This window comes from Chaetura pelagica, unplaced genomic scaffold (assembly GCF_000747805.2).
Source record: "Chaetura pelagica isolate M959 unplaced genomic scaffold, ChaPel_1.0 scaffold120, whole genome shotgun sequence".
Taxonomy (NCBI): domain Eukaryota; kingdom Metazoa; phylum Chordata; class Aves; order Apodiformes; family Apodidae; genus Chaetura; species Chaetura pelagica.
The window spans coordinates 433,925-460,554 of NW_009951952.1; the positions used below are offsets into that span (position 1 = coordinate 433,925).

A 26,630-nucleotide genomic window follows, 5' to 3' on the forward strand; every position below is an offset into this window, starting at 1 on the left:
CTGCTGAATGACCTTCAGTAGTGTGTTGACAGGGAGGACTGCATCAGATTTCTCAAGTTCCAGAAAAATAAGTAATTGAGTAAAAAACTCTCAGCTAATTTATGTTTAGTCTAAACAAAGCCTGATATGGTTTACTTGATATATCTGACTATGGACAGGAGACAAATAAGAATATGCAAGCACAAACAATAATTGGCTGATGCTGAAGGATTTGTTAGAAGTACCACAACGTGATGAAGAAATGCAGCTGAAAAGAGTTGTGCTCCAGTCTTGGAAAGCGACAGAGGATTAAACATTCCAAGCTCACATGGTCTGTGAAAGTTGCAACTGTTCAGGCTCTGAAAGGACCAGCTGTGTAAGTGATACATGACAGAGCAAGAGAAAAGATTTGAAAGAAGAAAACTTTATATTCCAGTGTTCAAAATACAAGTAGCAAGAAACAGGGTTTTCTAAGAGGGAAAAAAAATATAAAAGGGTGAAAATATCAGAAATGGTGATTTTTGTTGTTGTAAATGAGCAGAAGAGCTGGGGCCACCTTGCAATATCAGTTTAATACTTCAGTAGGTCAGAAATGGACATTAGTGATTGACACAGCTGATTCCACCTAAAGTAAAACATTGTCTCAAATTTCTGACAGGCAGTTAAGAATTCTGCTTCTGTGACAATTCTGATTTTACTGTACCAAGCAGATAAGGTCTCATTCACTTTAATTAAAAAGGCATGGAATACATAGTGTATCTATCCTCAGTCCATCTGTTTTCTTTCAGAAGAGCTGTATCCTCAGAAACTAAATTCATTGGCTTTGTCCTGGAGACTTTAACTAGAGACTTTCTCAACTCACTAGACAACTGCTCCAAGCAATATATTTTATTCTTGATATATTCATAGTTGAGATAGACCACACAAACCAAAACAAAACAAAAAACCCTGCTGTTTTGACTCTGAACAAAGACTTAGCCTGATTCTCCACTGGACTATAGGCTCAGGTCTCAGCTGTATTTTGTCTGAGTTTCATACTGCAAAAACAGAGCTTACAGAATCACAGAATCAGAATTGTTAGAGTTGGAAGGAACTTTTAGACATCTAGTCCAACTAGATGGGGCAACCAAGGGACATCTGGCCCAACTCTCCCACTGAAGTAGGATCCCCTAGAGCACATCACTCAGGGCTGCATCCAGTTGGGTTTTGAATGTCTCCAGAGAAGGGAACTCCACAACGCCCCTGGGCAGCCTGTTCCAGTGCCTTGTCACTCTTACTGTAGAGAAGTTTTTCCTCATATTTAAATGGAACTTCCAATGCTCCAGCTTATACCTGTTGCCCCTTGTTCTGAGACTGGGAACCACAGAGAAGAGCCTGTTTCCATCTTCCTTGCACCCACCCTTTAGATACTTGTGTACATTGATAAGGACTCCCCTCAGCCTTCTCTTCTCGAGGCTAATGAGTCCCAGCTCTTTCAGCCTTAGCAGTACTCCACTTCTGCAGTTTGCTCTATAGCCGGGCAGGAACTTCTCCTCTGGAATATTCAAATGGTTTCTGGAGGGAAGAGCAACAGCCAGTATCAAATTGATGGTCCAGGCCATCCTCACAGTATGTTCCTCTACCAATGGCTGAGAAATTCTCTTTTGCTGGCTCTTTGTTACTTTTGTAGAAGGCTTTTCTAAATGGCAGGTTATATCTTGGCTTCATTTTCCCTTTTATGACAACCATCCTATGGGAGTTACAGCAGAAAAATGTCTTTGGTGGATTTCCTCTCATCAAACTGACTGTCTATAGATTAGTATCTCATCTGCCTACAGCTACAACAATGTCTGCAGAAATATCACCATCTCAAAGGTGGACCTTGAATGCAAAGGATTTGCCCACTCTCAAGAGAATATGGTCAAGAAATACCTGAAAGTATTGCTTGTGATGTGCTGGACCATGGTTGTCTCTCTCATATGGATGATACTGCTGCAGCAAGGGACATCTTGCCAGTTCTCTTCTTCGTACAACCTTTAGAAACAGCAGCATTCTCTGTTTCCCTCAACTGTGGAAAGATCTTATCATATTGCCTGAGAAAGTCTGAGTGTGTAGGCCTTGGAGGTATTTGTAAGATTAGGCTGTTTCCTCCAGAAAAAGCCTATATATGTTGGACTACATCAGTATTTGAATTGGTCTTAGCAGTACCAGGATGGATTTAATAATTTTGCCCAACATAGTCATAGGACAAGAGGCAAAAGACAGAAGCTAGAATAAAGGAAATTTATGACAGTTGGACTTCGGGGTGGGGTGGGGGGAATAATTACTGAGCATGGGGTCAGCAGTGGTACAAATGCCCAGAAAAGATGGGGAATCTCTACCGTTCAAGATGTTCAGAATTCACCTGGATCAGGCCCTGAGCAACCTGACCTAATTTAGGAATTAGCCCTTCTGGGAGCGAGGAGCTGGGGGAGACACCTCCATAATTCCTTTCACAGTGAAATCTTTCTGAGTCTGAAACGTTGACAACCTTGTTCTATGATGAGTGAAGCTGTTTGGAGCAGTAGGAAATCTCACCTTCTGAGGTCTGAAGCAAAGGATTTCTCATGTCCATCCATCCCCATGGTAATTCAGCTTCCCTGCCACCACAGCACTTACTTTCTGGCTGAACCACCAGATCCCTCAGAATGTGTCTCCTGGATTCACATGTTGGGTAGTAGAGCGGGGCTGCAGGAAATGCTATTGCTGCTCAGTAACAACTGCCCCCTCTGCCTTTGTTCTAGTTCTTGATGGCTGTCATTGCTACCACAATGCCAATCCCCTGTGGAGGCTTCATGCCCGTTTTTGTTCTAGGTGAGTTTTCAGTTTCGTATTTCAGCACCTAAGTCTGACAGGATAAGAGAGACATTGCATACATACCCAGTAGCTTTCTTCTAGTGCATGAGGAATCATCACTTGATGTCTATGACAATCCACATACCAGCCTCTGAGTCTCTGTTTTTGCCATTTTCCTGTGTCCCACTCCCCAGCCTAAATGCTGAGGAAGAAATCCCTGTCCCTTTACATAAGGAAAGCCACATTGTGGGGAGAGGCATGTTGACTCGTGGCCTTTTAATTTATCTGCCTCTTCATCTACAGAGAAACTCTCATTCAACATCTAGTAGTACTTTCTCCTTTTGCTCCTAAAGGCCAGTGAGTAGAGAACCTCAAAACTAGTACCTGCAGTGCAACCCACCACTTACTCATTTCTTTTACCTGAAATATGGTAACTTGCAGGAGTTTATTGGTTTTAATTGGTTTCAATTTCAAGACAAAAGTAAAAATACTTAAGAAAGATAGGCTGGTTTAGACTAACACATGCATGCCCATGAAGGTCAGCATTAAGTTTCTACAGCTGTTAAATTGGGTGTTCTTTGGGTTGACCATCAGTCAGTAGCAAGCCCTTGCAGTGCAGAAGGCTAACCACAAACAAAGCAGCAAGACAAATGTTTTATTTCCCTGCGTTCAGCATTTTGGGCACAATTCTGTCTGAAGAGCCTCAGCTGTGATCTGGACTGACATTTTAGATATTCTGAAAATATTTCCTCCTACCTGGGAATCACAAATACCACTGTGCATGGTGTGCTTCAGTGGAAGAATGAAGGGTCGACTGTAATTACACCTCTTACTATCTTTTTGTCCTTTGGAGTCTAGCTTACATATTTTGTAACTGAGAACTACTCTTTAGCCCCTGGTGTAATTTTAATGCAAGTTTTAATTTGGTTTCTGTTAGAAAATACTCAGGTGATTGCCCAGCACAGCTGCACAGCACAGACTCGGTGCTCTTTAGATGTTATTCCATAATTTTCAGTGATATATTCCAGGTGCTGCATTTGGGCGTCTTATTGGGGAAATCATGGCATCAATTTTTCCGAATGGGATCCTCTTTGATGACATAGTCTATCAAATCTTACCTGGAGGTTATGCTGTCATTGGTGAGTCTCCATGTCTTTCTTTTTCTTTTCCTGGACCCAACCCCATGACTTTCCTGGTTGCCATATCATGCTGTTGCTTTATGACAGTCTTCTTCCTCTATTCCTTTTCCACCCTCCCTGGGAAAGGTGCAGCAGCTATGACAGGAGCAGTGAGCCACACTGTATCCACTGCTGTGATCTGCTTTGAGCTGACAGGTCAGATCTCTCACATCCTCCCCATGATGGTGGCTGTCATTCTTGCCAACATGGTGGCCCAGAGTCTGCAGCCCAGCCTCTACGATAGCATCATCCAGGTGAAGAAGTTGCCCTACCTGCCAGACCTGGGCTGGAATCACATAAGGTATAGTGGTAAAACAGAGCTGGAGGTGGGGAGTGGCAAAAAAAAAAAATAAGGCAGAAGAGGGTAAGACCATGGGAGAATGAAAGGTCATGAAAAGGGGACAGTACCATAAAGAAAATAAGAAGGCAGGGTAGGCCTGCAGCAAGGTAGAACATGGTGTAGAATTACAGTTCATACACAGAAATGGAGAAAAATCCTCTGCCTTTTCTTCACTGAAAGCATGTGTTTGAATAATCTGAACAAGGTTACTGCATTTGTATTAACATTACCAAATTTCTTCAGTTTAAAAAAATTCAAACCAAGTGTCTCATGTTCCTTTTTGTTTGTTTGTTTCTGAATTAAGGGGGGGCTTGGATTTCTTTTTTTTTTTCTCCAGAAAAATGTTTGAAATATCATTTTAATTTGATATTTTGCTTAAAACAAAATTCAGTTAATCATATACATCTTCCCCTCTCTAGTATAAATAAGATACATAGGTATGTATATATTAAAGATCTATACCTATATGTATATGTGCATACATATACATACATGTGTATACATGTATGTATTTTTATGGTGAGGGGCCATGGAGTGGAATGCAACTGTAATGAAAATCCAGTTAATCTGTGTTGATCCTGATGGGAAGTCCTCTTTACTAACTTTTACAGACGATTATTTAGTAACTGTATCGAGAACACTTTTTAAAGAAGTGGTCATTTAAGGAATTTATCTGCTAGATATCCTTTCATATGCTAACTCTTCACCTTATTGTCCATAAATTCACAGCAAATACAATATCTTTGTTGAGGATATTATGGTCCAAGATGTGAAATTTGTCTCCTCCAACTGTAAATACCGAGACTTGCAAACTCTGCTTCAAAGCACAACTGTTAAGACTTTGCCTTTGGTAGACTCACCAGGTAAGCAATGTGAAGAAACTGGTCCTTCCTGAAAACTGTCTCAGCTTAAAGACCCGAAAAAATTAGCCTTCAAATTACATGCTGTGAAGGTGACAGTGTGACCCACCACATTAAAAAAAGTCATCCTAAAAAATATTCCACTCTGGATAATGTATGACAGGAGGCTGCTTCTGCTGGTCAGACAGGTAAGCTGGAGTGTGGGCAGGGCAGCTGTTAGAGCAGGTAAGGGAGGTGTGTGGGAAGTTTGTGGACTGAACTGTGACAACAGAGAAGGATCTTAAAAGGTTGAAAAGGGTAGCTTTAGATTGGACATTAGGAGGAAATTGTTTAATGAGAGGGTGGTGAGACACTGGCACAGGTTGCCCAGGGAAGTTGTGGCTGCCCCATCCCTGGAAGTGTTCAAGGCCACATTGGATGGGGCTCTGAGCCTGGTCTAGTGGGAGGTGTCCCTGCCCATGCAGGGGGGTTGGATCTAGGTGATCTTTAGGGTCCTTTCCAACTCAAACCATCCTGTGATTCTACGAGCTTGCATAAGTAAAGAAACTGCTGGCGACACAGTGCCGAGGAGTGGTGTCACTCAGGGGTGATGAGCTTCCCACAGCCCCACAGTGTGTAAGGAGCAACCAGCAGGTCTGGTCAGTGACTCTTGTATAGCCCTAGGCAGCAAAAATCCAAGCACTTCGAAGAGATTGGAGGGAGGAAGGGGCAGTGTGTGGCAAGGGACATTCAAAACCTTGAAGCAGCTTCTCTGCTCTGTGTTATGCAGAGACCATGATCCTTCTGGGGTCTGTAGAGCGAACTGAACTGCAGGCTCTCCTCCAGAGACAGATAAGCCCGGAACGGCGGCGGCTCCTCCACAGAGAAATGCAGCAGAAGCTGTCTGAGGCACCCTACGATGGGCACAGCAAGGGACCGTGGGCAACCCTGCCGAATGTGAAGCATGAATCTTTTGCTTATGTTGATGAGGATGAGGATACAGATGAGAAGGGAGAGGTGAGGGAGAGAAGTGGAGAGACTGCAACACAGAGACTGCTTAAGAAGCAGTAAGGCATTTGGAGAGGCTGAGAAATGACACAGGATGGACTTTATTTTCTCTCCATAACAGCTGCCTCGTCCCCCAAGTCCCGCTCCCAGTTATCCAGAGGAGCCCAATGGCCCAACAAGTCCTCTTAAACAAATGCCTGAAACTTTGGAACCACAGCAGCTCCCAGGTATGGTAACTTCTGGCATGCCTCAGCCACATCCTAGCCAGCTTGTGGAAGCTTCCAGGGTCCTGTGTGTGCATGCCTGTCTGAGGTGCTGATTGCCCTGAGGCTGGGAGAAGGAGCTTTCTCTGCTGTGCCTGTATTAAAGGTACTTTGTTAATGCACCTCAACATCAGTGTAACACATACCTGGAAATATGTTCTGCTTGTGATCCCTGAGAAAGCATGGCAAAAGTAGGCTCTCTCTTGCTGCTCTCTCTCTCTGTCAGTATTCTCCACATCATCCTTTGCAATAGCCTCTCCTTGGACATTTTCTGGAGGGTCTGCATGGAAGGGTCCCATCTCTTGCCTCCTTCAACCCATGAAATTTGTCTGGGAAAAACAGTTTGTGAGCTAAACATGCACTTGTTTTTTTCAGTAGCTTAGGCTGTTGCTCAGACATCTCCAAAGCTGAACATGTGTCTCCTTGTTTCAGCTACTTTAATATGATGGACAAGTATTTAAGTATTGTGTTCTTTGCATGCCACCCTAGCCTATATTAGCTTTGCTTCCAAGACTGTATTCATAGATCATTTCTGATTCCTATATCATATGTATTTGATGTGGAATGGTGGCATTTTTTCCCCCTTTATATGTCTTGAAATATGCATAGAGTGAGTAAGTACAGAGGTGCAGCCCAGCCTTGAGAATACATACAGAGAATAGTCTTCTGGCTTGTGCTTTTGAGCATTAGCATGTAATATAGCATCTAGCACATTCTAGTTCTTTAAACCACTCATGCTGACATATGACTAAACCTCTAAGGCACCAAAAAATCCACTTTATGCTTCCAGGGTAGTAGAGTGATGGCACAGCCATCCACTTTCCTTAAGAAATCAAAAGAAGAATCAGATTGAAACAAGGACATTTTGTAACATTTTATATTATTTTAGGCTAGTACTGAATGATCCAGAAGCAACAAGAGGAAGTGGAGCAGGGGTGACTTCATAAGGCTTTCCCTGCCATAATGTTACTTGGGCTTACAGCTGTCATTGTTTCTGACCAGCCTTCCTCCACAGCCCTGTTCACTTCACAATAGCACCAAACCCTACCTCCTCCTCTTTCCTAGTTCCTGTTTGTCCTGCCTGGGAGAAGAATTCTGCAGTCCTTTGCATTCCCATCATTATACTGCTGGCACAACCCGTGGACTCTTTACCCCTTTGTACCTGTCACATTCAGGTCAATGATACGTTTTATTTTTGAAGCAATTTCCAAATTCTCACCTCCCCTTTTCTCATCCTCCAAACCATATTCTGTTTGTGGACTGCAGAAACCTCTATAGTTTTCCTGTGTATCAGACTGTTTGCTGTGTTAGTAGTCTTGCTTTTGTTTCTCTTTTTGTTTTCTTCAGGGACACTGATCTCTCAATATTACCTGCAGGGGCTATTTTGTAATGGTTTGTTTCCTCTCCTTGGGGAAAAGATGCTGCATGGCAATATTTATTCTGGCATGTCCCAGCCCCTATTTTACAAAATGAGTGCAGGATTGTGACTGGCATATACATGTCATATACCATCTGCTATGTCCCTCATACTAATTCCTAGCCTGCCTTGGGCAAGGAGATGGGCATGGGGCTTGGTATTTTTGTCTTTCACTTGTTCTTCTCTCTTATCCATGTTTTTTTTTTTTCCATCCTTCAGGCAATTTCAGGAGTTTGAGGCAACTGATCCAGCAGCTCTTGTGCCATTACAACCGTCCACTTGAAACAGAGAGTGCCATCCAGGTTAGGGATATAGAGAGCCTAGTAATACCCAGAAGAGGGATGGAAATGCAATGGAAATAGAACCTACTACTCGGGGACACTCACCATTTGGCCAAAGTGCGGACACACTTGTTGTCCTGAACTCTGACAGCATCAGCAGGGAAGTGTCCCCAAGTAAAAAGGGTGTGATTCCTGTAAAGGAGCACACATCTTCCTGAAGAGCCACCTGTGCTCAGGTGTCAAAGCTGCCATCAGGACTGAGTGTGGGCATCTTTTTCTCAGTGAATAACTTCATGCTATTTTGACAAACCTGGATTAAAGTGCAGTTCTTTTTCATTTGGCAAACAGTTTTGGCAGGATAAAAATGAAAACAAAAAAAAAAACAAAAACAAACAACTTTTGTCTTGTGCCATGATAGATGCCCTTGGGTATCTGACGTATCTGTACAGGGGTGGTGGATATCATACAGAGCCTATGAGAGAACCACCCACTCTAGGGCAGTGGTTGGACTCCGTGTAGGGTATCTGAGAGCATCTAAGGCAGTACTAGATTACCATGTTTAGGCACCTGAATTGCTCCATTGCATTCCACAGTCCACTTTTTTTTGGCAAGGGAAGCACAGCAAGTACAGAGCAAGTATAATGCATGTGTATAAAGAAAATCTATTTACTCAGTAATGCACTATTTGGAACAAAAAGGGGACCATATGGGGGGAGGAGGCTGTGCAAATTTTTCCTTTCTGTGCTCTGTAAAATTGTGGGTTCTTTGTCTGTCCTGAACACTGTTTTCTTCTACAGGATCCAGTGGAAGTCGAAACAATGAGGCCAGAAGAGGTAAGACCAGGTGCAGAAAGGGAGTAAGGTTAATTGAGTGCTTCTTTTACCCATTTTCCCTATCTGCAGTTCTTCCTGAACTCTGACAACCTCAGAGGTTGCCACACAAAGCCCTACTTAAAGCCGTTTTCTTCTTATAGTTGCACAGTAGGCAAGTCTCAACCAGTAAGAGGAGAGTACACAAGACAGCAGAAGTTCTGATTACTGTAAGAGTGATTCTTCTTTTCTGTGTCAGATAGATGCTTGGGAACAGGAGGAGCTGAACAAGGATGTTTGCTTTGACAGCTGCCGCATCGACCCTTCCCCTTTCCAACTGGTAGAGAGAACTTCTCTGCACAAGGTGGGTGCAGGTGTCTTTCAGGAGTACACAGTTTTTCTCCACCCTATCTATTCTTGCAAGTCTAGTCTCTGACTTATTTCTTCTTCTTGTCTTCACCTGCAACTACTGTCTCCAACTGCTTTCACATTCAGATAAAAAAATCAGTGTGCTCCTGTAACCTTCTACGTGTATCTCCAGTCTCCCAGAAAGTGGAGGCTACATGATAAGAAGTTTGAATGCATTTACTAAGTAGCTTTTGGACACCACGTAAGATTTGCCAGCCACTACATTAACAGAAGCATTGCATTCCTTGCTGCAGGGGGCATTACTATGAGATGTGCACTCTGCTTGTCAGTATGCAGCACTGGAATGAATATTCCTGAATTTCTCAGGGTGTTTCTGTCAGGAAATAGAGTCTGCTTCAGTGCACGAGAAGAGATGCTTGAAACCACCCTATATCATAGCATCTTCATTGACCTGAAGCACAAGGAAGGAAGAAGCTGGATCATACAACTTCTAGAGTTGGCACAGGATGACTAGGGATAGAATAAAGTCATTGTGTAAGAAAGGACTGGGCTTCCACTCAAAAGAAAGGGAGAGCAGTCTTCTGAAGGAAAAGTGCACAGTGCATGTTGTTACCAACATGCATGTAACATGAAAGGTCAGCATATGCCTTGCAAAGTGTGAATTAACAACTGTTATCAAAGGGGTAAGATCTCAGCCTTGAGCAAAATAGGAACAGGTTAGTGTATCCTTAAGATGAGCCTGGTGTTTGCTAACTGGCTGGATTAAGTCATCTGAAGACCACCAGCATTTATCTTTGAGAATATAGGGGTTACAGGAAATTACACCTCAGGACTGCAAATGGGGAAAGTTTAACACTTCTTGTAAAAAAAAAAAAGTGAATGAGAAACAACAGGCAAAGTAACTTGGGTGCACAAAAAAATGCAGGAATAAATGATGAAACTGACAGAGGGATGCATAGTTGGAGCTAAATGTGAGACTACTGATTTTCTTTTACATTAGAGTAAAATGTCTTGCTCCTGAAAAATGGGATTTTTCCCTAGTTTACACTTGGACATGACATTCAATGTCTCACATTCTGTTAAAAAAAAAAATAAGGTAAACATCAGCTGTGAAAGAATTATTTCATTTAAGGCCACAGGGAGACTTCAGCTTGAACTTGGAGGCTGAAAATACCACACAGATGAGAACTGGGAATACTTAAAAATTTTAGAAAGTCTGATCTATGGAGAACAGAAAATAATGGGGTATATCTGCACTGAAGAAGACTGATAGTAGTGTGATATCTGTCTTTTTCAGCAAGTAAGCAGAAAAAAGCTTAGGTTTTGATAGGAAATATTCTGGAGCAGGAAGAAAGAAATCTAGTGTTAAGGAAAGTATGGGAATAAGTAACCTAAGGAGGTACGGACTTTGTGTGTATGATAGTTTAATTTCCAGCACTAAAATAAAGTAGACTTGTGTATGTGAATCTCTGTGAGCCAGATGGAGGATGAGAGTGACCTCAGGAATGTGGTCTCTATCATCAACACAATCCCAGCTATGGCTGCACAGCAGAAGGACCACAGGGTACTATTTGCTAGTTACAAAAGAAGAAGAGAAATTTTGCACTGGGATGACTGCAGAGTTGTGTGCTTTTGGGATTCCTGTTTCTAAATCCCAGGTCCCTGCACTAGCATAGAGTGTAACAGTACCAGTTTTCAAAGTCCCTGAAATGATCTTTTGTGCTTTTGCCCATAGACACACACATTGTTCTCATTACTGGGCCTCAGCCATGCCTATGTAACCAGTATGGGGAAGCTGAGGGGAGTGTTGGCATTGGAAGAGGTAAGTACAGATCCTTTCACCTCCTAATAAAGTGCAAACATCCTGTGGATCATTGCAATAACTTACAGGTGCTGGAGGATCCAACTGGGAGTATATATAAATGCAATCTCTACATTTTCAATCAAGAGTTGATTTCTGAGTCAATCCTCTGGAAGCCAGGTAGAACAAGGGATGACTGGACTCCAGAGGAGGCAGCAGGTGTTGTTTACAGGGATGTACAACGGTTCATCCTTTTCATGGATGTGGGGCTAACACTCCTGAACTGAGTGGCTATTACTGTCTCTAAAAGTGGTGTGGAATTTGTTTCTTAAATGTGGAATGAAAAAATGACACCACCAGTGTAAAACGTTCTCCACAGGCTCCACAGCTGTGGCTCTCTCTATTTGTGATCCCTGTATCCTGGGGATCTGGGGAACTTCTGCTGGGTAGGGCTGGGCCAGCCTCTCTTTCCTCATTTGTTTTTCTCATCTTCTTCTCTTCTCCTAGCTCCAGAAGGCAATAGAGGGCTCCACACGCTCTGGGGTCCGTCTCCGCCCACCCCTTGCCAGTTTCCGTGACACCAACAGGACTTCAGCGGGTGGTGAGAAGGCCACTCAGGCCACTCAGGTGTGGAACCTGCAGGACAGCTGCACGGTGGCAGCACAGCAAGCAGCAGACTTGGCCACAGAGAGCCCCCTGCCTCCCTGCTCCTACTCCCCCCAGCCCTCACACCTGCATGAAGAGGGGGAAATTCTGCCCTCCCCTGACGCCACTGATACCGAGTTGGAAGAGATGGAGCTGGCAGGGCCAGTTGCTGAAAACATCTCAGACATCCTCAAGGACATAAGCCTACGTTCCACTGACCTGAATGAGGATGAAGATGAGGATGAGGATGTCCCCTTATAGCTGATGTAGTCTGCTACACTCTTCAGTTGAGCCAGTCCTCATGTTTTCTCCTTAAAGAGAAGCTTTTGGATGTTCTTTGCAATCCCCACAGAGGACTGATTAAGCTGGGAGAAGGGGCATTGGAATGACTCTTTCTTTGCTATGTTCTGTGCAAAATGTTAGGCTGCTGGACTACATGGATGGGTGCAGGAGTTAGATGCAGACTGCAAAGTGGCTAATGGCAGGCTCAGAATGTTTAGGCTTTTACCACATCTACTTAACACAACAGAAGGGATTGTAAATGGACATGGATACTGCTGGACACAGCCAGGATGCTCCTGTCAGTCTGCCAGGTGGAAAGTGGAGGAGGAGCAGTTCTTCTCATTCTCTCTTGGTGTCATCCTTCCAGTCACACCTGGCATGCATGTACCAGTGTAAACACAACCAGGTCTCCAGCCTGGAAGCATATTTCTGCTTCTGACTGCAATCCTGTCCATTTTGCTGCAGCTCCTTTTCACTAGCTCTTATCTTGCTTCCCTCCCAGACATTCCCATGTAGAACATTTTTCCTGTTTCTCAATTTTTACTCTGGGATTTTTCTGCGTGGGGATGCAGTTAGGAGCTTCTCTTCTGGTCTTTAGCTGAGTCATGTCCTAAAAACAGATGGGAGGAAAATATCTGGTCTATGTCTCATATCTTGAATTCAGCCAGGGCTCTAAGAAAAGGACTGGAAGGGAGGAAAGCCTCTTTTATTTCCTATCAATAGGATATAGTGGGAAAATGAAATAGAATGGGAAAATCTTAAGTGGGGGCATCCTCATTGTTAGAGGAAGGAGTAAACCACCATGTATGCACCTGTATTTCACATACCCATGTTTGTCTCTCTGAATCACTATTCAGAATTTTTACAGAGTTATAGTCTTAAAATGTAAGAATTCACTAAAAATATATATATATAATTATTGTTAGCAGGCTGCCAAGAAACACAGCAGAGGGAAGCCATGTTTTCTACACTTTGAAAACATGCTTCTCTATGAGAACTCCTGCTCTCTTTCCTGGTAATTCTAACCTGCCTACTTTCCACATATTTCTGCATACCTCAAACCTGAGAATTCCAGCTCTCACTTTTGCCAGCTTGTGTCTGTTATGACTAAGAGCAGAAACCTATACCCTTGTCAGAGCATCCCTCTCTATTCCAGTTCTAAACCTGGAGCAGATCTTGACCTTATCTTGCAAAACGATGTCTTGTCAGTTTGTGTCATGCATGCAAAACCTCAGCATCCAAAGGGAAGATGCTGCTTGGTTCAACTCACTGTCCTTTTGAGGTTTTCTCAGTAAATAGTCAAAATCAAATTCTGTGTATTCTGCAGCTTTCCTCTAAGTTTCTACATCTCTATCATATTGTGACCAGATTTACCTTAGCAGGTGTATTTTCATAAGGTTTCTCAGGAGCAAGTAAAAAATATCATTACCTCTAAGCCAGTCTCTCTAGGAAAATTCTCTCTTGGCTTTAATTCCAAGTATTGACCTTGCACCAGCTCCACTCTGATGATAACCATGGGTGGGAGCATAAAGCACAAGGAAATCTCTCCAGCTAGTTGCTTGAAGAGGGAGAGATTTATTTTTGCTGTCTGGAATTCAGAGCCTACCAGCTCTGTATTGTCTTTGACATGTGATCCTCCTTCATAAGTTAACTGGGGACAGTCTTTCCCCACCTAAGTGATCTTCAGTCCTCTAAGGGTCCACCTGTCCTTGAGAGAAGAAAGTGATCACCTGAGGGCACACACGAGCTGTTCACCTCCACAAAAGGGTTCTGGCAAATATCTGGCTGACTGGTATTAGCCCATTAGGGCTAGGGTGAGAGGCTATGGGTTAGGGTAAGGGCTAGGGGTTAGGTTTTGGGTTTAGGGTTATGGTAAGGGTTAGGGGTCAGGGTTACAGCTAGGATAAGGGCTTAGGGTAAGAATAAAGGTTAGGGCTTGGGGGTAGATTTACGGGCTAGGGTTATGGTTACGGGTTAGGGTTAGGATTAGGGATAGGTTTTAAGAGATAGTGTTAGGGTTAGGGTTGGAGTTTAAGGCTAGTGTAAGGGTTACCATTACTGTAAGGGTTAGGGATAGGGGTATATATTTGGGGTAAGGGTTAGGATTAGAGGTTTGGGTTAGGGTTAGGATTTGGGTTAGAATTAGTGTTTAGGGTTACGGTTAAATTTTAGGGTTAGGTTTTAGGGTTAGAGTCAGGGTTAGTGGTTAGGGTTAGGGTTACTGACCTGGTCTGAGCCACAATGAAGCCAAATTTCCTTTTCCTTTTTTTTTTCTTTTTTTTTTTTTTTTCCTGTCAGTGAGCTCTCTTTTAACTAGCAGCAAGTGACAGACAAACCCTGACAGATACATAGGAAGGATAAGTTTCTCCAAGTCAGCCCCAGTCTTATTATGGTTAGGGTTAGGGCTAGGGTTAGGGTTAGGGTTAGGGTTAGGGTTAGGGTTAGGGTTAGGGTTGTTAGAGTTAGGGTCAGGGTCAGAGTTAGGGTTATAGTTATGGTTACGGTTAAGGGTTAGGGTTAGGGTTAGGGTTAGGGTTAGGGTTAGGGTTGTTAGAGTTAGGGTCAGGGTCAGAGTTAGGGTTATAGTTACGGTTACGGTTAAGGGGTAGGGTTAGGGTTAGGGATAGGGTTAGGGTTAGGGATAGGGTTAGGGTTAGGGATAGGGTTAGGGTTAGGGATGTTAGAGTTAGGGTCAGGGTCAGAGTTAGGGTTATAGTTACGGTTACGGTTAAGGTTACGGTTTCGTTTAGATAGGAAGGAATATTTCTTCCAAGTCAGCCCCAGCCTTATTATGGTAGAGATGCATTATTATGGTAGGCAGAGATGCATTTTACTCCAAGCTTGTCACTACCATTCAAGGTCCTAAAATAGAGCAGATCTTGGTCAGCATTTTCACTCAAACTCCAAGCACCTGCTAAACTACATTTTGTACCCAACATATAAGGATATACTCTGAGAAGCATGTGATAGTGAAAAATTTCCACCAGAGCAGAAAATCTGGGGAAAACACTACCACCATAATTCACAACAAATCAACCTAAAACATCCCCTTTGACCTTGTATCTTCAAGATAAATATAATCTAACTGCCAGTTTACTGATACTCCCTTAATGCAGGCAAGAGGTTATCTATTGAATTGTAATCTAGCAAAAAGTTCTACTCTTGTCTATGGCATTTAAATGTGGAAGCAGAAGTCTTGTTTTTAAACTCATCAGTATAAAGAACTGAAAAAATAAGGAAGACTAAAGATTGACAATACAACAGATGGGGCTTTAGGTAGTTATTATTTAAGGCTAAAAAAATTCTAATTTGCTAACCCTATGGACAAAGCCAGTTCGCACAAGCAGGAATAGAGAGACAAAGAGAACCAAGAATTGATAAAAAATAACTCCCCACCCTCTGCCAGTTATGTAAACACTGTATTGTGATTTGAGGACAGACCACAAGACAGGGTAATAATCAGCTGAGCAAGTAGAGAACCCTCTTTGCCAAATTAGTCCAACCCCAGGAAGGGTATAATTAAAAACACAGTATTAAAAATACTCTCACAACAAGCACTAAGTTGTTCATGGCCACATAAGCAAGGATCTGGGCACAGCTCTCGTAACAATTTAATTAATGCTGGAGACCAATATTTCTGGACAAAAGCCATGCCCAAGCATTAGGATTCTCAAATACAAATGTGTTTTTTTTTACTCTTAAGTCATATGATTCAAAAGGCTTTATTTGTGGGAGGCAAGCTTAAACTGGTCCTGACCATAAACCACAGGCTGTTATTGTGTGCCCCCCACCCCAAACTGGACAGACAACCCTGTGCACAGGGACTCACACACCCCAACCTGACCTTTTCTAAATAATGGATGTGCAATAGCCGATAGCTCTGCTATTGGATTGCTTGTGCTTTGAGCCACATCTCCCCCTCTCTCAGCTTGCTGGAAGTCAGGAAGTCCTGATGCAGCCTCAAAGTACTAAAGACACTACTATGGATCTTGCAGGGATTAGTGTGCTGGCTAAATGAAGCGACTCTCACCCAAACCTATTTCCACAGAATTGTTCTGGTTGGAAAAGACCTTTAAGATCATAGAGTCTAACCATAACCTACCTCTACCAACCATTAATCTAACTCTGCCAAGTCCATTGCTTAAACCATGTCTCTAAGCACCACATCCACACATATTTTAAACACCTCCAGAGATGGTGATTCAACCACCTCCCCCGGCAGCCTACTCCAGTGTTTAATTACTCTTTCAGTGAAGAATTTTCTCCTAATATCTAATCTAAACCTTCCCTGGTGCAACTCAAGTCCATTTCCTCCTGTCCTGTTTCTTGTTGCCAGGAACAGACGAGTCCCCACCATGCCTCGCCCTCCTTTCAGGTAGCAATAAGGCCTCCCCTCAGCCTCCTTTTCTCTAGACTAAGCAACCCCAGTTCTCTCAGATGCTCCTCATAAGACGTGTTCCAGACCTTTCATCAGCTTGGTTGCCCTTCTCTGGAGTCACTCCAGTACCTCGATGCCTTTTAGTAGTGGGGGCAATGCTGCTTCAAGTATTTATGAAGACAGGCTGAGAGAGTTGGGGTTGTTCAGCCTGGTCAACAGAAAGGTCTAGAGAGAAACCACAGGAGCCTTCCAGTACCTGAAAGGGCTACAGAAAAGCTGGGAAGGGACTTTTTGCAAGGATATGTAGTGATAGGACAAGGGGTAGTGGCTTAAAACTTGAAGCAGGGGGATCCAGGTTAGACTTTAGTATTAAATTCTTCACTATGCAGATGGTGAGACACTGGCACAGGTTGTCTAACCATAACCTACCTCTACCAACCATTAATCTAACTCTGCCAAGTCCATTGCTTAAACCATGTCTCTAAGCACCACATCCACACATATTTTAAACACCTCCAGAGATGGTGATTCAACCACCTCCCCCGGCAGCCTACTCCAGTGTTTAATTACTCTTTCAGTGAAGAATTTTCTCCTAATATCTAATCTAAACCTTCCCTGGTGCAACTCAAGTCCATTTCCTCCTGTCCTGTTTCTTGTTGCCAGGAACAGACGAGTCCCCACCATGCCTCGCCCTCCTTTCAGGTAGCAATAAGGCCTCCCCTCAGCCTCCTTTTCTCTAGACTAAGCAACCCCAGTTCTCTCAGATGCTCCTCATAAGACGTGTTCCAGACCTTTCATCAGCTTGGTTGCCCTTCTCTGGAGTCACTCCAGTACCTCGATGCCTTTTAGTAGTGGGGGCAATGCTGCTTCAAGTATTTATGAAGACAGGCTGAGAGAGTTGGGGTTGTTCAGCCTGGTCAACAGAAAGGTCTAGAGAGAAACCACAGGAGCCTTCCAGTACCTGAAAGGGCTACAGAAAAGCTGGGAAGGGACTTTTTGCAAGGATATGTAGTGATAGGACAAGGGGTAGTGGCTTAAAACTTGAAGCAGGGGGATCCAGGTTAGACTTTAGTATTAAATTCTTCACTATGCAGATGGTGAGACACTGGCACAGGTTGCCCAGGGAGGCTGTGGCTGCCCCCTCCCTGGAAGTGTTCAAGGGCAGGTTGGATGGGGCTCTGATCTACTGGGAGGTGTCCCTGCCCATGCAGGGGAGTTGGATCTAGATGATCTTTAAGGTGCCTTACAACCCAAACCATTCTAAGATTCTGTGATTGGCCTTTCAAATGAGCATTTGCACTTTCAATGCAATCTCAGCACTTTCAGTGTGTTGCTTGTGCAAATATCCTGCACTCTGTAGTAAAAGCAGTTACTGAAACATACCTAGGCAGCTTGAAGGATTCCACCTGACATGGAGGACAAAATATGTTGAGGAAAAGTCCAGTAGCAAATGTATAAATGAAACAGAATGTAAAGAAATTAAAATATTGCTTGCTTTATATGAACAACAATCTAAAAGCTGTCAACTGTGCCCAACACATAGGGAGGTGTGTTGCCTCCGTGGGGCCCAGGTAAGAGAGTTTACAAGGAAGGCCTCTAACCTGGTACACCCCTCTGACTACCCACTACTGATCTTTCAGGTGGCTAGTGAGGAAACTGCTACAAAAAGTCTACGGGGAATCAAGGAAGACCTTAGGGCACTGGGGAGACTAATCAGGGACTTGGGAGCCCAAGTTATCTTCTCTTCCATTCTGCCAGGCACAGGAAATTGTAAAGGAAGAAACTGGAGAATCTCACAGGTTAATAATACCTGGCTCCAGGGCTGGTGCCACTGACAAAATTCTGGATTCTCTGACCATGGATTAGTATACACATCACCAAGCCTGCTGGCAAGAGATTGGGTGCACCAGTCTCAGTGCAGGAAAAGGATCTTTTCCCAGAAGTTAGCAGCTCTTATTGACAGGGCTTTAAACTGAATTTGAAGGGGGAAGGGAAAACTGAGCCTGCTACAAACACACCTGGGGTTTGCATGACAGGGTTTGCAGGTCTCAAAGTCACAGAGGTTACAGGAGACAGGAAGACAGCATCCATGAAACACCTTAAGGGTATAAAAGGGTCTCCCTTTTAAAGGTGACATGGTCAGCCCAGCTAAAGTGCCTTTACATCAATGCACACAGCATGGGCAACAAACAGGAGGAGTTGGAAGCTACCATGCTGCAGGAAAGTTATGAGACCATGGCAATTATGGAAACATGGTGGGATGAATCCTACAACTGGAGTGTGGCTATTGAAGTCTACAAGCTGCTCAGAAGGGACAGGAGAGGAAGAAGGGGTGGAGGTGTTGCCCTCTAAGTAAAAAATTGGGTAGAGTATGAAGAGTTGTCCCTAAAAAATGAGCAGGTTGAAAGTTTATGGGTGGGAATTAGGGATTGAGACAGCAAAAGAAGCCCAGTGCTTGGAGTCTCCTACAGGCAGCCCAACCAAGTGGAGCCTGTCAACAAAACCTTCTTACTCCAACTTGAGACATCACAATCACAGGCTCTCATCCTGCTGGGGAATTTTAACCATCCTGACATCTGTTGGAAAAGTAACATGGCAAGCTGTAGCCAATCCAGGAGACTCCTGGAATGCCTTGATGACAACTTCTTAAGTCAAGAAATTGACAGTCCTACCCGAGGGGTTGTGTTATTGGACATGATGGTCACAAACGCAACTGATATCAAAGTTGAAGGCAGCCTAGTGCAGCTCACTGTCCTAAGGGGTATGAGGCAGATGAGAAGCTTAGTCAGGACTCAGAATTTTAGGAAAGCAAAATTCCAGCTCTTCAAGGAGTTAGTAGAAAGGACCCCATAGGAAATGGCCCTCAGGGACAAGGGAGCAGAAGAGAGCTGGCAGATCTTTACGGATGTTTTCCATAGGGTGCAAGAAATCTCAGTTCCCAGGTGTAGGAAATCAGGCAAGGAAGGCAGGAGACCAGCATGGTTGAGCCAAGACCTGCTGGTCAAACTAAAAGGCAAGATGGACCAACACAGGCAGTGGAAGAGGAGACAGGTATCCTGGGAAGAGTATAGGGGACACTGCCTGGTTATGCAGGGATGAGGTCAGGAAGGCCAAAGCACAGCTGGAGCTGAACTTGGCAACAGATGTAAAGATAAACAAGAAGGGCTTCTACAGGTATGTAAACCAGAAAAGGAAGGTAAGTGTACCCCCCTGATGAGCAACAGTGGTGAACTAGTAACAACAGATGAGAAGGCTGAGATTCTCAATGATTTTTTGCCTCAGTCTTCACTGGCAAGCCCTCTCCTCACAACCCTCATGTTGATGGCCTGCAAGATGGAGACCAGAGAGACAAGTCCCCTCCACTGTAAGTAAGGATAAGGTTCGTGACCATTTGAGGAACCTGAAGATATACAAGTCCATGGGACCTGATAAGATGCATCCCAGAGTCCTGAGGGAATATTTGAAAAGTCATGGCAGTCATGTGAAGTCCCTGGTGACTGGAAGAAAGGAAACATTACACCCATTTTTTAAAAAGGGTAGAAAGGAGGACTTTGGGAACTACCCACCTGTCAGCCCCACCTCTGTGCCTGGTAAGATCATGGAACAGATCCTCCTAGAAGACATGCTAAGGCACATGGAGGACAGGGAGGTGATTCAGGACAGCCAGCATGGCTTTACTAGGGACAAATCCCGCCTGACCAGCCTAGTGGCTTTCTACAGTGGAGTGACTGCATCAGTGGACAAGGGAAATGCAGTGGATGTCACCTATCTGGACTTCTGCAAGGCCTTTGACATGGTGCCCCACAACATCCTTCTCTCTAAATTGGAGAAATATGGGTTTGATGGGTAGACTGTTCAGTGGATAAGGAACTGGCTGGATGGTTGCATCCAGAGGGTAGTGGTCAATGGCTTGATGTCCAGATGGAAGATGGTGACACGTGGTGCCCTCAGGGGCCCGTACTGGTTCCAGTGCTGTTTAATGCTGTTTCATTAACATTGACAGAGGTACTGAGAGCACCATCAGCAAGTTTGCTGATGACACAAAGATGGGTGGTGCAATGGATATGCCAGAGGGACAGAATACCATCCAGAGGGACCTGGACAAGCTGGAGAAGTGTGACCAGGTGAACCTCATGAGGTTCAACAAAGCCAAGTGCAGGGTCCTGCACCTGGGCCGAGGGAACCCAAGATATGAATACAGGCTGGGGAAGTCATGCTTGAGAGCAGCCTTGTGAAAAGGACCTGGGGCTACTAGTGGATCAAAAGCTGGACATGAGCCACCAACATGCAGTTGCAGCCCAGAAGGCCAACTCCATCCTGGGCTGGATCAAAAGAAGTGTGGCCAGCAGATGGAGAACGGTGATTCTGCCCCTCTGCTCTGCCCTGGTGAGACCTCACCTAGAATACTGCGTCCAGCTCTGGTGCCCCCAGCACAAGAAAGATGTGGACCTGTTGGAACGTGTCCAGAGAAGGGCCACAAAGATGATCCAAGGGCTGCAGCAGCTCTCTTATGAGGACAGGCTGAGGGAGTTGGGGGTGTTCAGTATGACAAAGAGAAGGCTCTGGAGGGACCTCATAGTGGCCTTCCAGTACCTGAAGGGGCTACAGGAAAGCTGGGGAGGGGCTTTTTACAGGGGCTGGCAGTCAGAGGAAGAGGGGTAATAGTTTTAAACTGAATGAAGAGAGATTCAGGTTAGAGAGATTTAGTTTAGAGATCAGAAGGAAATTCTTTAGTGTGAGGGCGGTGAGACACTGGAACCAGAGAAGTTGTGGAAGCCCCATCCCTGGAAGTGTTCAAGGGCAGGTTGAATGGGGCTCTGAGCAACCTGGTCTAGTGGGAGGTGTCCCTGCCCATGCAGGGGGGTTGGAACTACACGATCTTTAAGGTGCCTTCCAACCCAAACCATTCTATGATTCTAATACCTGCCTAATTACTGCATAGCTACTTAGTTTGAAGAATGGAAGGTAAAAATACAAGACCTACTAAAATGTGTTCAGAATTGAAGTCACACAGACTCAAGTTATCAGCTTTTCAGTTTTTCCACACAGAAACAAGTGCAAAGGACAGTAATGGTTTATGAGGTTTATGAGGAATACATTTGCCAAAAAATACTGATCTTTCCTCTCTTCTTCAAACTTCTCTAATGTACTTAAGAAAATAGCTGTGAAAATAATCAGGAGCTGTGAGATGGCTGGATTATGACCAAATATGTCACAAAATCTTATGCTTATAAAAAATACGCAGTTTCTCTGGTAGAGAAGATTTAGGTGCCACTTGGGAAACAAACAAACAAACAAACAAAACCAACAAACCAACAAAATCCCAACCAACCAAAACAAACAAACAAACAAAAAACAACCAAAAAAATAAAAATAAAAAACACCAAAAAACCCAAAACCACCACCAACAAAATCCCAAACCAAACACAAACAAACAAACAAAAAACCAACACACACATATCAACAGTGATTACTAGGGAACTTACAGGATTTATTAAAAAAAACAAACAAACAAAAAATCCCAAAACTCAAAACCTAAAGGAATTAAATGTGTCTGTCTTCTAAATCAAATATAATTACATTAACATAATTAGGCAGACATACATACCAAGAGGCAGGTGGGAATCCATTGAGAAGCAAAAGTAGGTAAACTGGAAGGAGATTAACTTCAACTAGGGCACAGAAGGCAAAGACCTGCTAAATATCCCTGATTGTGAATTATGCTGTGCCTTAAGCAGGGCAAGGGACTGCTTCAACCCCTTCACCCCCCTAAGAACCAGTGGAATGCTCTAAGTAAGTATCTTCACAAGTAAACAGGTATCTTTTATGTCTAGAACTTAAAATTTGCATATGTATCTACAGTGCTACTGTATCTGGCCTAATGTCCTCCACAAGAAGCAGAGGATACACCATTGGAAGTGCAGAGATGCTCCTTTCCCTCTGGGTCAACCAGTTCCCCAACCTGCTAGGAGGACAGAAGGCTGAGAAGCACTGATTCAAAACTGAAATGTGAACCCCAAGTCTTGGTAGCCAGAGTCAGTGCTTTTGGCAACCCCAGCATCAGGCTCCTCTTCGAGACCTCTCCTAACCTGCTCTTCTGAAACTTCTGTCCAGCCAAATGTGTCTGCACATCATCAACACTGGGACAAGAGAGAAGTCACACATCACTTGAAAAATGCTGTCCCAGTGTATCAGGAACACTCACTCCATGCTGAACTAGAGGATGCTGTCAGTGTGAGTCTATCTATCATCTAACCTGTCTCAATGGCCTGGGATCTGTGTTATGTCAGGCCACAGGCATACAGGAGATTTTAGCCCTCTGTAGTCAAACATGCCATGGTCTTATCTTCTTAATGAGAAACAGTTTATCATATATTTTCTACTTTGGGATGCTCCTCCAAGCCACCATGGATCCTTTTCAATGTCCTCCATCTCATTGAGACCCCCTCCCTCTTCCTAGGATCCTCCATCCTCAGACACAACTCCCCTGGATCCAGCCCCACAGAAATAAAACACTTCCACCAGCCAGAATGGCAAGACCACATTCTTTTTAATAACAACTCCAGAAAGGACTGTACATGCTATTTTGAGCTACCTCCTCTCCTTTAGTGTTGTTGCTGCCACATCCAGGCATGGAGGTGTATAGTGCCACATAGTTTCCTAAGCCTATATGGAATGTGTGTATGTGTATGTATGCGGTTGCAGATGAATGTATTTATATATATATTTACCTTTGTAGAAGTGTTATCTCATAAATCACATTATCAAAACATGCGAAGTATATCCAACAAAAAAAAAATTCAGGCAAACATGTTTTGGAGCTGGAAGACCAAAGGCAAATCAGACTCATTTTAGTTATTAAGGGCTAGTGTGGAACATGGTAAGAATGAAGGCTTTCAGTAGCGGGTCCCTTTCCCTTTTTGTGTTGCTTTCATTCAGTACTTTCCCCTCAGAAATCAAATGCACCTCTGTAAGCACTTGCTTGAAAGAATACATATCATGACCATGCAACCTCCCCCTGTAGAAAATGTGTACAGGCTTGGGGGAAGCTCTTTAGAATTGCTTGGTGGCAGCCTCTTTTGAGCCATACACTTAGGTTAGAGCAGTTTCAGGTACTGAGAACACATTTGAAGACCCAAGCCTTTACTTTTAAACGTGCTTCAGGAACCCATTCCATATGCCACCCCTGAGATTCCCATCCACCACCTTTGTACCTCCCAAATCCTCAGTCTGCACTCTACTGTATCTGGAAAAAACTGAAACAAGAGAAACTCTCTTTACTGTAATATTACTTTAGAGTCCCAATTTTATAGCATAGGGATTCCCAGAGACCTCCAATCATGCACAACATCCACAAATCAGAGAAGAAAAATGGAAGCCAAACAAGAATATATATCTGCAAAAGAGCTTTTGCTTTGCTACATTGCTCATGCATGCAGTATCTGAAAAGAAGGGAAGTCCACTGCATTTGCATGACCAGAGCTTGGCAGAGCTCTAGAAGAAGGTTCTTAACCATTTGACCTTCTACTCATGACTGGATTTCCATGCCAAATGAAATGGAATCCAGAAGGCCAGTGACTGGACTTGATGCTTTTATCATATTAGAAGTAACTCTTGGTGCACAAGCTTGTGTCCATAATGGAGAAAAGCCTTTTTAGATGTTTTTTTGTCTTACTACTATGGACATTTGATCCCTTAGGGGAAAGCAAAAACAAGACTAGGTTTCAGAGGGCATTTAAGATGTCCTCAGTCAAATGAGATTAGGAAGATGCACAGTAGCATTCTTTCCATAGAACAATGCAACCTCTCTATTCCTAGAAGACAGCAGCTACATCAGTAGGTAAGTACTGCCAAGGGGAGTCAGAACTAGATGATCTTTAAGGTCCCTGCCAAACCAATCCATTCTACGATTCTATTATATCTGCATTGAGAACATTATTGAACAAGTCTCTACAGTTTCAATAAACATACTCTTCTTCAGAGAGTCCTGGCCTGACTAAATTTTTCCTCTTACAACAATGTGCATCTGCAGTGGAAAAATATATCACATACTTTCTTTTGTGCAGACCAACACTGACAATCAGACCTTCTCTTGATTTTCAAGGAAAAAAACAACACTTTGCTCTGCCTGTGTTGGGGAAAAATGTCACTGAAAGGATGCAAATAGACCCTACTGTTTTAAACTCAGGTCTTTCATGTCTGTTTGTTGATGTAATAATCATTTGTCAAGCCTACCCCACTCAGTTCATGAAGCTGGCTGAGCTGCTGCTGGTGGGCCCAGCAGTCTTGCCCAGGGTCCCTGACAGATTCTGAGGCAAAGAGAGACATTGATCTGGCACAGATGTCCAGCTGTTTCCTTCTGCTCCTGTGCAGGTTCACTACCCATTCAGCCTGGGAAAAGCCCATGATACAAAAGAGGCACCTGATGTTGGCTTTACAGCTTGCATCTGTATTTGAGACTGTGCTTTAATGACTGTAAGCTGTGCTACACAGATTTTTAGTTCTAATAGGCACTACTTTACTCACATTATCCCTATTTCTTTTTCCTTTCCCTGTCAGATTGCAATAGGGGAGGGAAATCAAAGATTAAACTTACTTATTTATATCTTTCTAGATGTAAAGGTACCAGCTGCTGATAATCTCTGTATTAGAATAGCTTTTTTAAAAGTTCCTTTATTTTCCCTTTTCATTTGGAAACAGTAAAATTTTCAGTTTAAGAGAAATGCTAGATTGTTTAGAGTTATCTGAATACGGAACACTAGAAATTCCATCTGGCAGAAATTATAATGGAGAGTTTAGACTATGCCAACACTGCTCTGCTCTCCACAACATTTAGAGGTGGATTTACTTTAGTTTGTTTCTTTTTCTAGGCAATTACCAACAAAACAGTCAAGGCAAACCGATCTAAATTCAGTTATTTTGGTGTTCCAGTGAGCACAGAACTCACATTAACTTAATTTGGACAATTATTACATTCTTAATTGGTGTATTTGCTATATGACTCCCCTGAAGAATTAAGCATAAAGTGCAATGTTCTTCAAATATGATGAAAAAGCAGCCAGCACATACCCAAACTAAGGGAGGTCTCCTTCCTATTCACTCTGCCTTAGAGAAGGAAGTGTGGCTTGGGCTAAGAAGTACCATAAGCTGCACCACTCCTGGAACTAGAGCTTGTGTAGCAATTCTCTACCTGAACTCATTCTGTCTGGAGTCTGCCATGAAGCTTCTTACCTGTGTTGTGTAAATGTAAGACTTCAAGCTTTTCTTGCTCCTTTTCCCAAGCCTTTATCTCAATGTCTTTCCCTCTCTGGCTAGATTCCTTGCTATTGCACAGAGCAAACACAGTTGCACACTTCCTTGCCTCACAACCATGTCTCATACCTCTGTCAAATGAAGAGAACAGTTTCCTTCTCTTCAGATCTCTTACCTGGGCCTAAAACTAATAGTTTTTAGTTGGTTTTGTATGTAGTACATCATGTACAGACTCTCTCTAGGAGTGAAGTGATTTCTGGATCTCACACTAGATTGGAACTGGCTTAAAGATAGGAATAAATTGTCTCCTCCAACAGCTGTGCTTCACTCCTGCCTCTTCATATTAGAGAAGAAGACTTATCAGTATCTTTACTTGCCATGGACTCTAATCACTGAGTGCATATGAGATCTATGCATGTTAGTTTTAATTCATGCATGCTAAGACTCTAGAAGGTAGGGGGGCCCAAGAGAGCTGGTTAATATTCAAACATCACTTCCTCCAAGCTCAAGATAGGTACATTCCTTGGAGCAAAACATTGGGTAGAGGAGGAAAGAGACCTGCATGGATGAGCAAGGAGCTCCTGAAAAAAACATGTGGAAGTCCACAGTTCGTAGAAGGGACTTGTCACTTGGGAGAACTACAGGAGCATTGCCAGGGTATGTAGGAAGGCAACAAGACCAAAGCCCTCTTAGAATTAAACCTAGCAAAGGAAGTACATGAGAACAAGAAGGGCTTCTTCAAATACATCAGTGGTAAAAGGAAGAATAAGAAAAATGTGGGCCCCCTGCTGAGTGAGGTGGGAGCCCTGGTAACAGAGGATGCAGAGAAAGCAGAGTTGCTGAATTCCTTTTTTGCTTAAGTTTTTACTCCTAAGACCAGCCCTCATGAATCCCAGACCCTGGAAGTAAGAGAGAAAGCCAGGAGGAAGGAAGATTCTCCACTGGTCAGTGAGGACTGGGTTAGAGATCAGTCAG

General features: G+C 43.5%; 1 protein-coding gene across 1 annotated transcript in view; it reads left to right on the plus strand.

Moving 5' to 3' along the window:
• Nucleotides 1–12,004, plus strand: part of CLCN1 (chloride channel, voltage-sensitive 1) — a 38,467-nt gene extending 26,463 nt beyond the window's left edge. Inside the window, exons 13-24 of the mRNA XM_009998346.1 lie at nt 2,742–2,811; nt 3,822–3,932; nt 4,020–4,272; nt 5,041–5,174; nt 5,941–6,167; nt 6,280–6,385; nt 6,471–6,527; nt 8,058–8,140; nt 8,917–8,952; nt 9,188–9,292; nt 11,033–11,119; nt 11,606–12,004. Coding sequence (XP_009996648.1) covers nt 2,742–2,811; nt 3,822–3,932; nt 4,020–4,272; nt 5,041–5,174; nt 5,941–6,167; nt 6,280–6,385; nt 6,471–6,527; nt 8,058–8,140; nt 8,917–8,952; nt 9,188–9,292; nt 11,033–11,119; nt 11,606–12,004 — 1,668 coding nt within the window. The remainder of the gene's footprint in view (nt 1–2,741; nt 2,812–3,821; nt 3,933–4,019; nt 4,273–5,040; nt 5,175–5,940; nt 6,168–6,279; nt 6,386–6,470; nt 6,528–8,057; nt 8,141–8,916; nt 8,953–9,187; nt 9,293–11,032; nt 11,120–11,605) is intronic.
• The last annotated feature ends 14,626 nt before the right edge of the window (nt 12,005–26,630 follow it).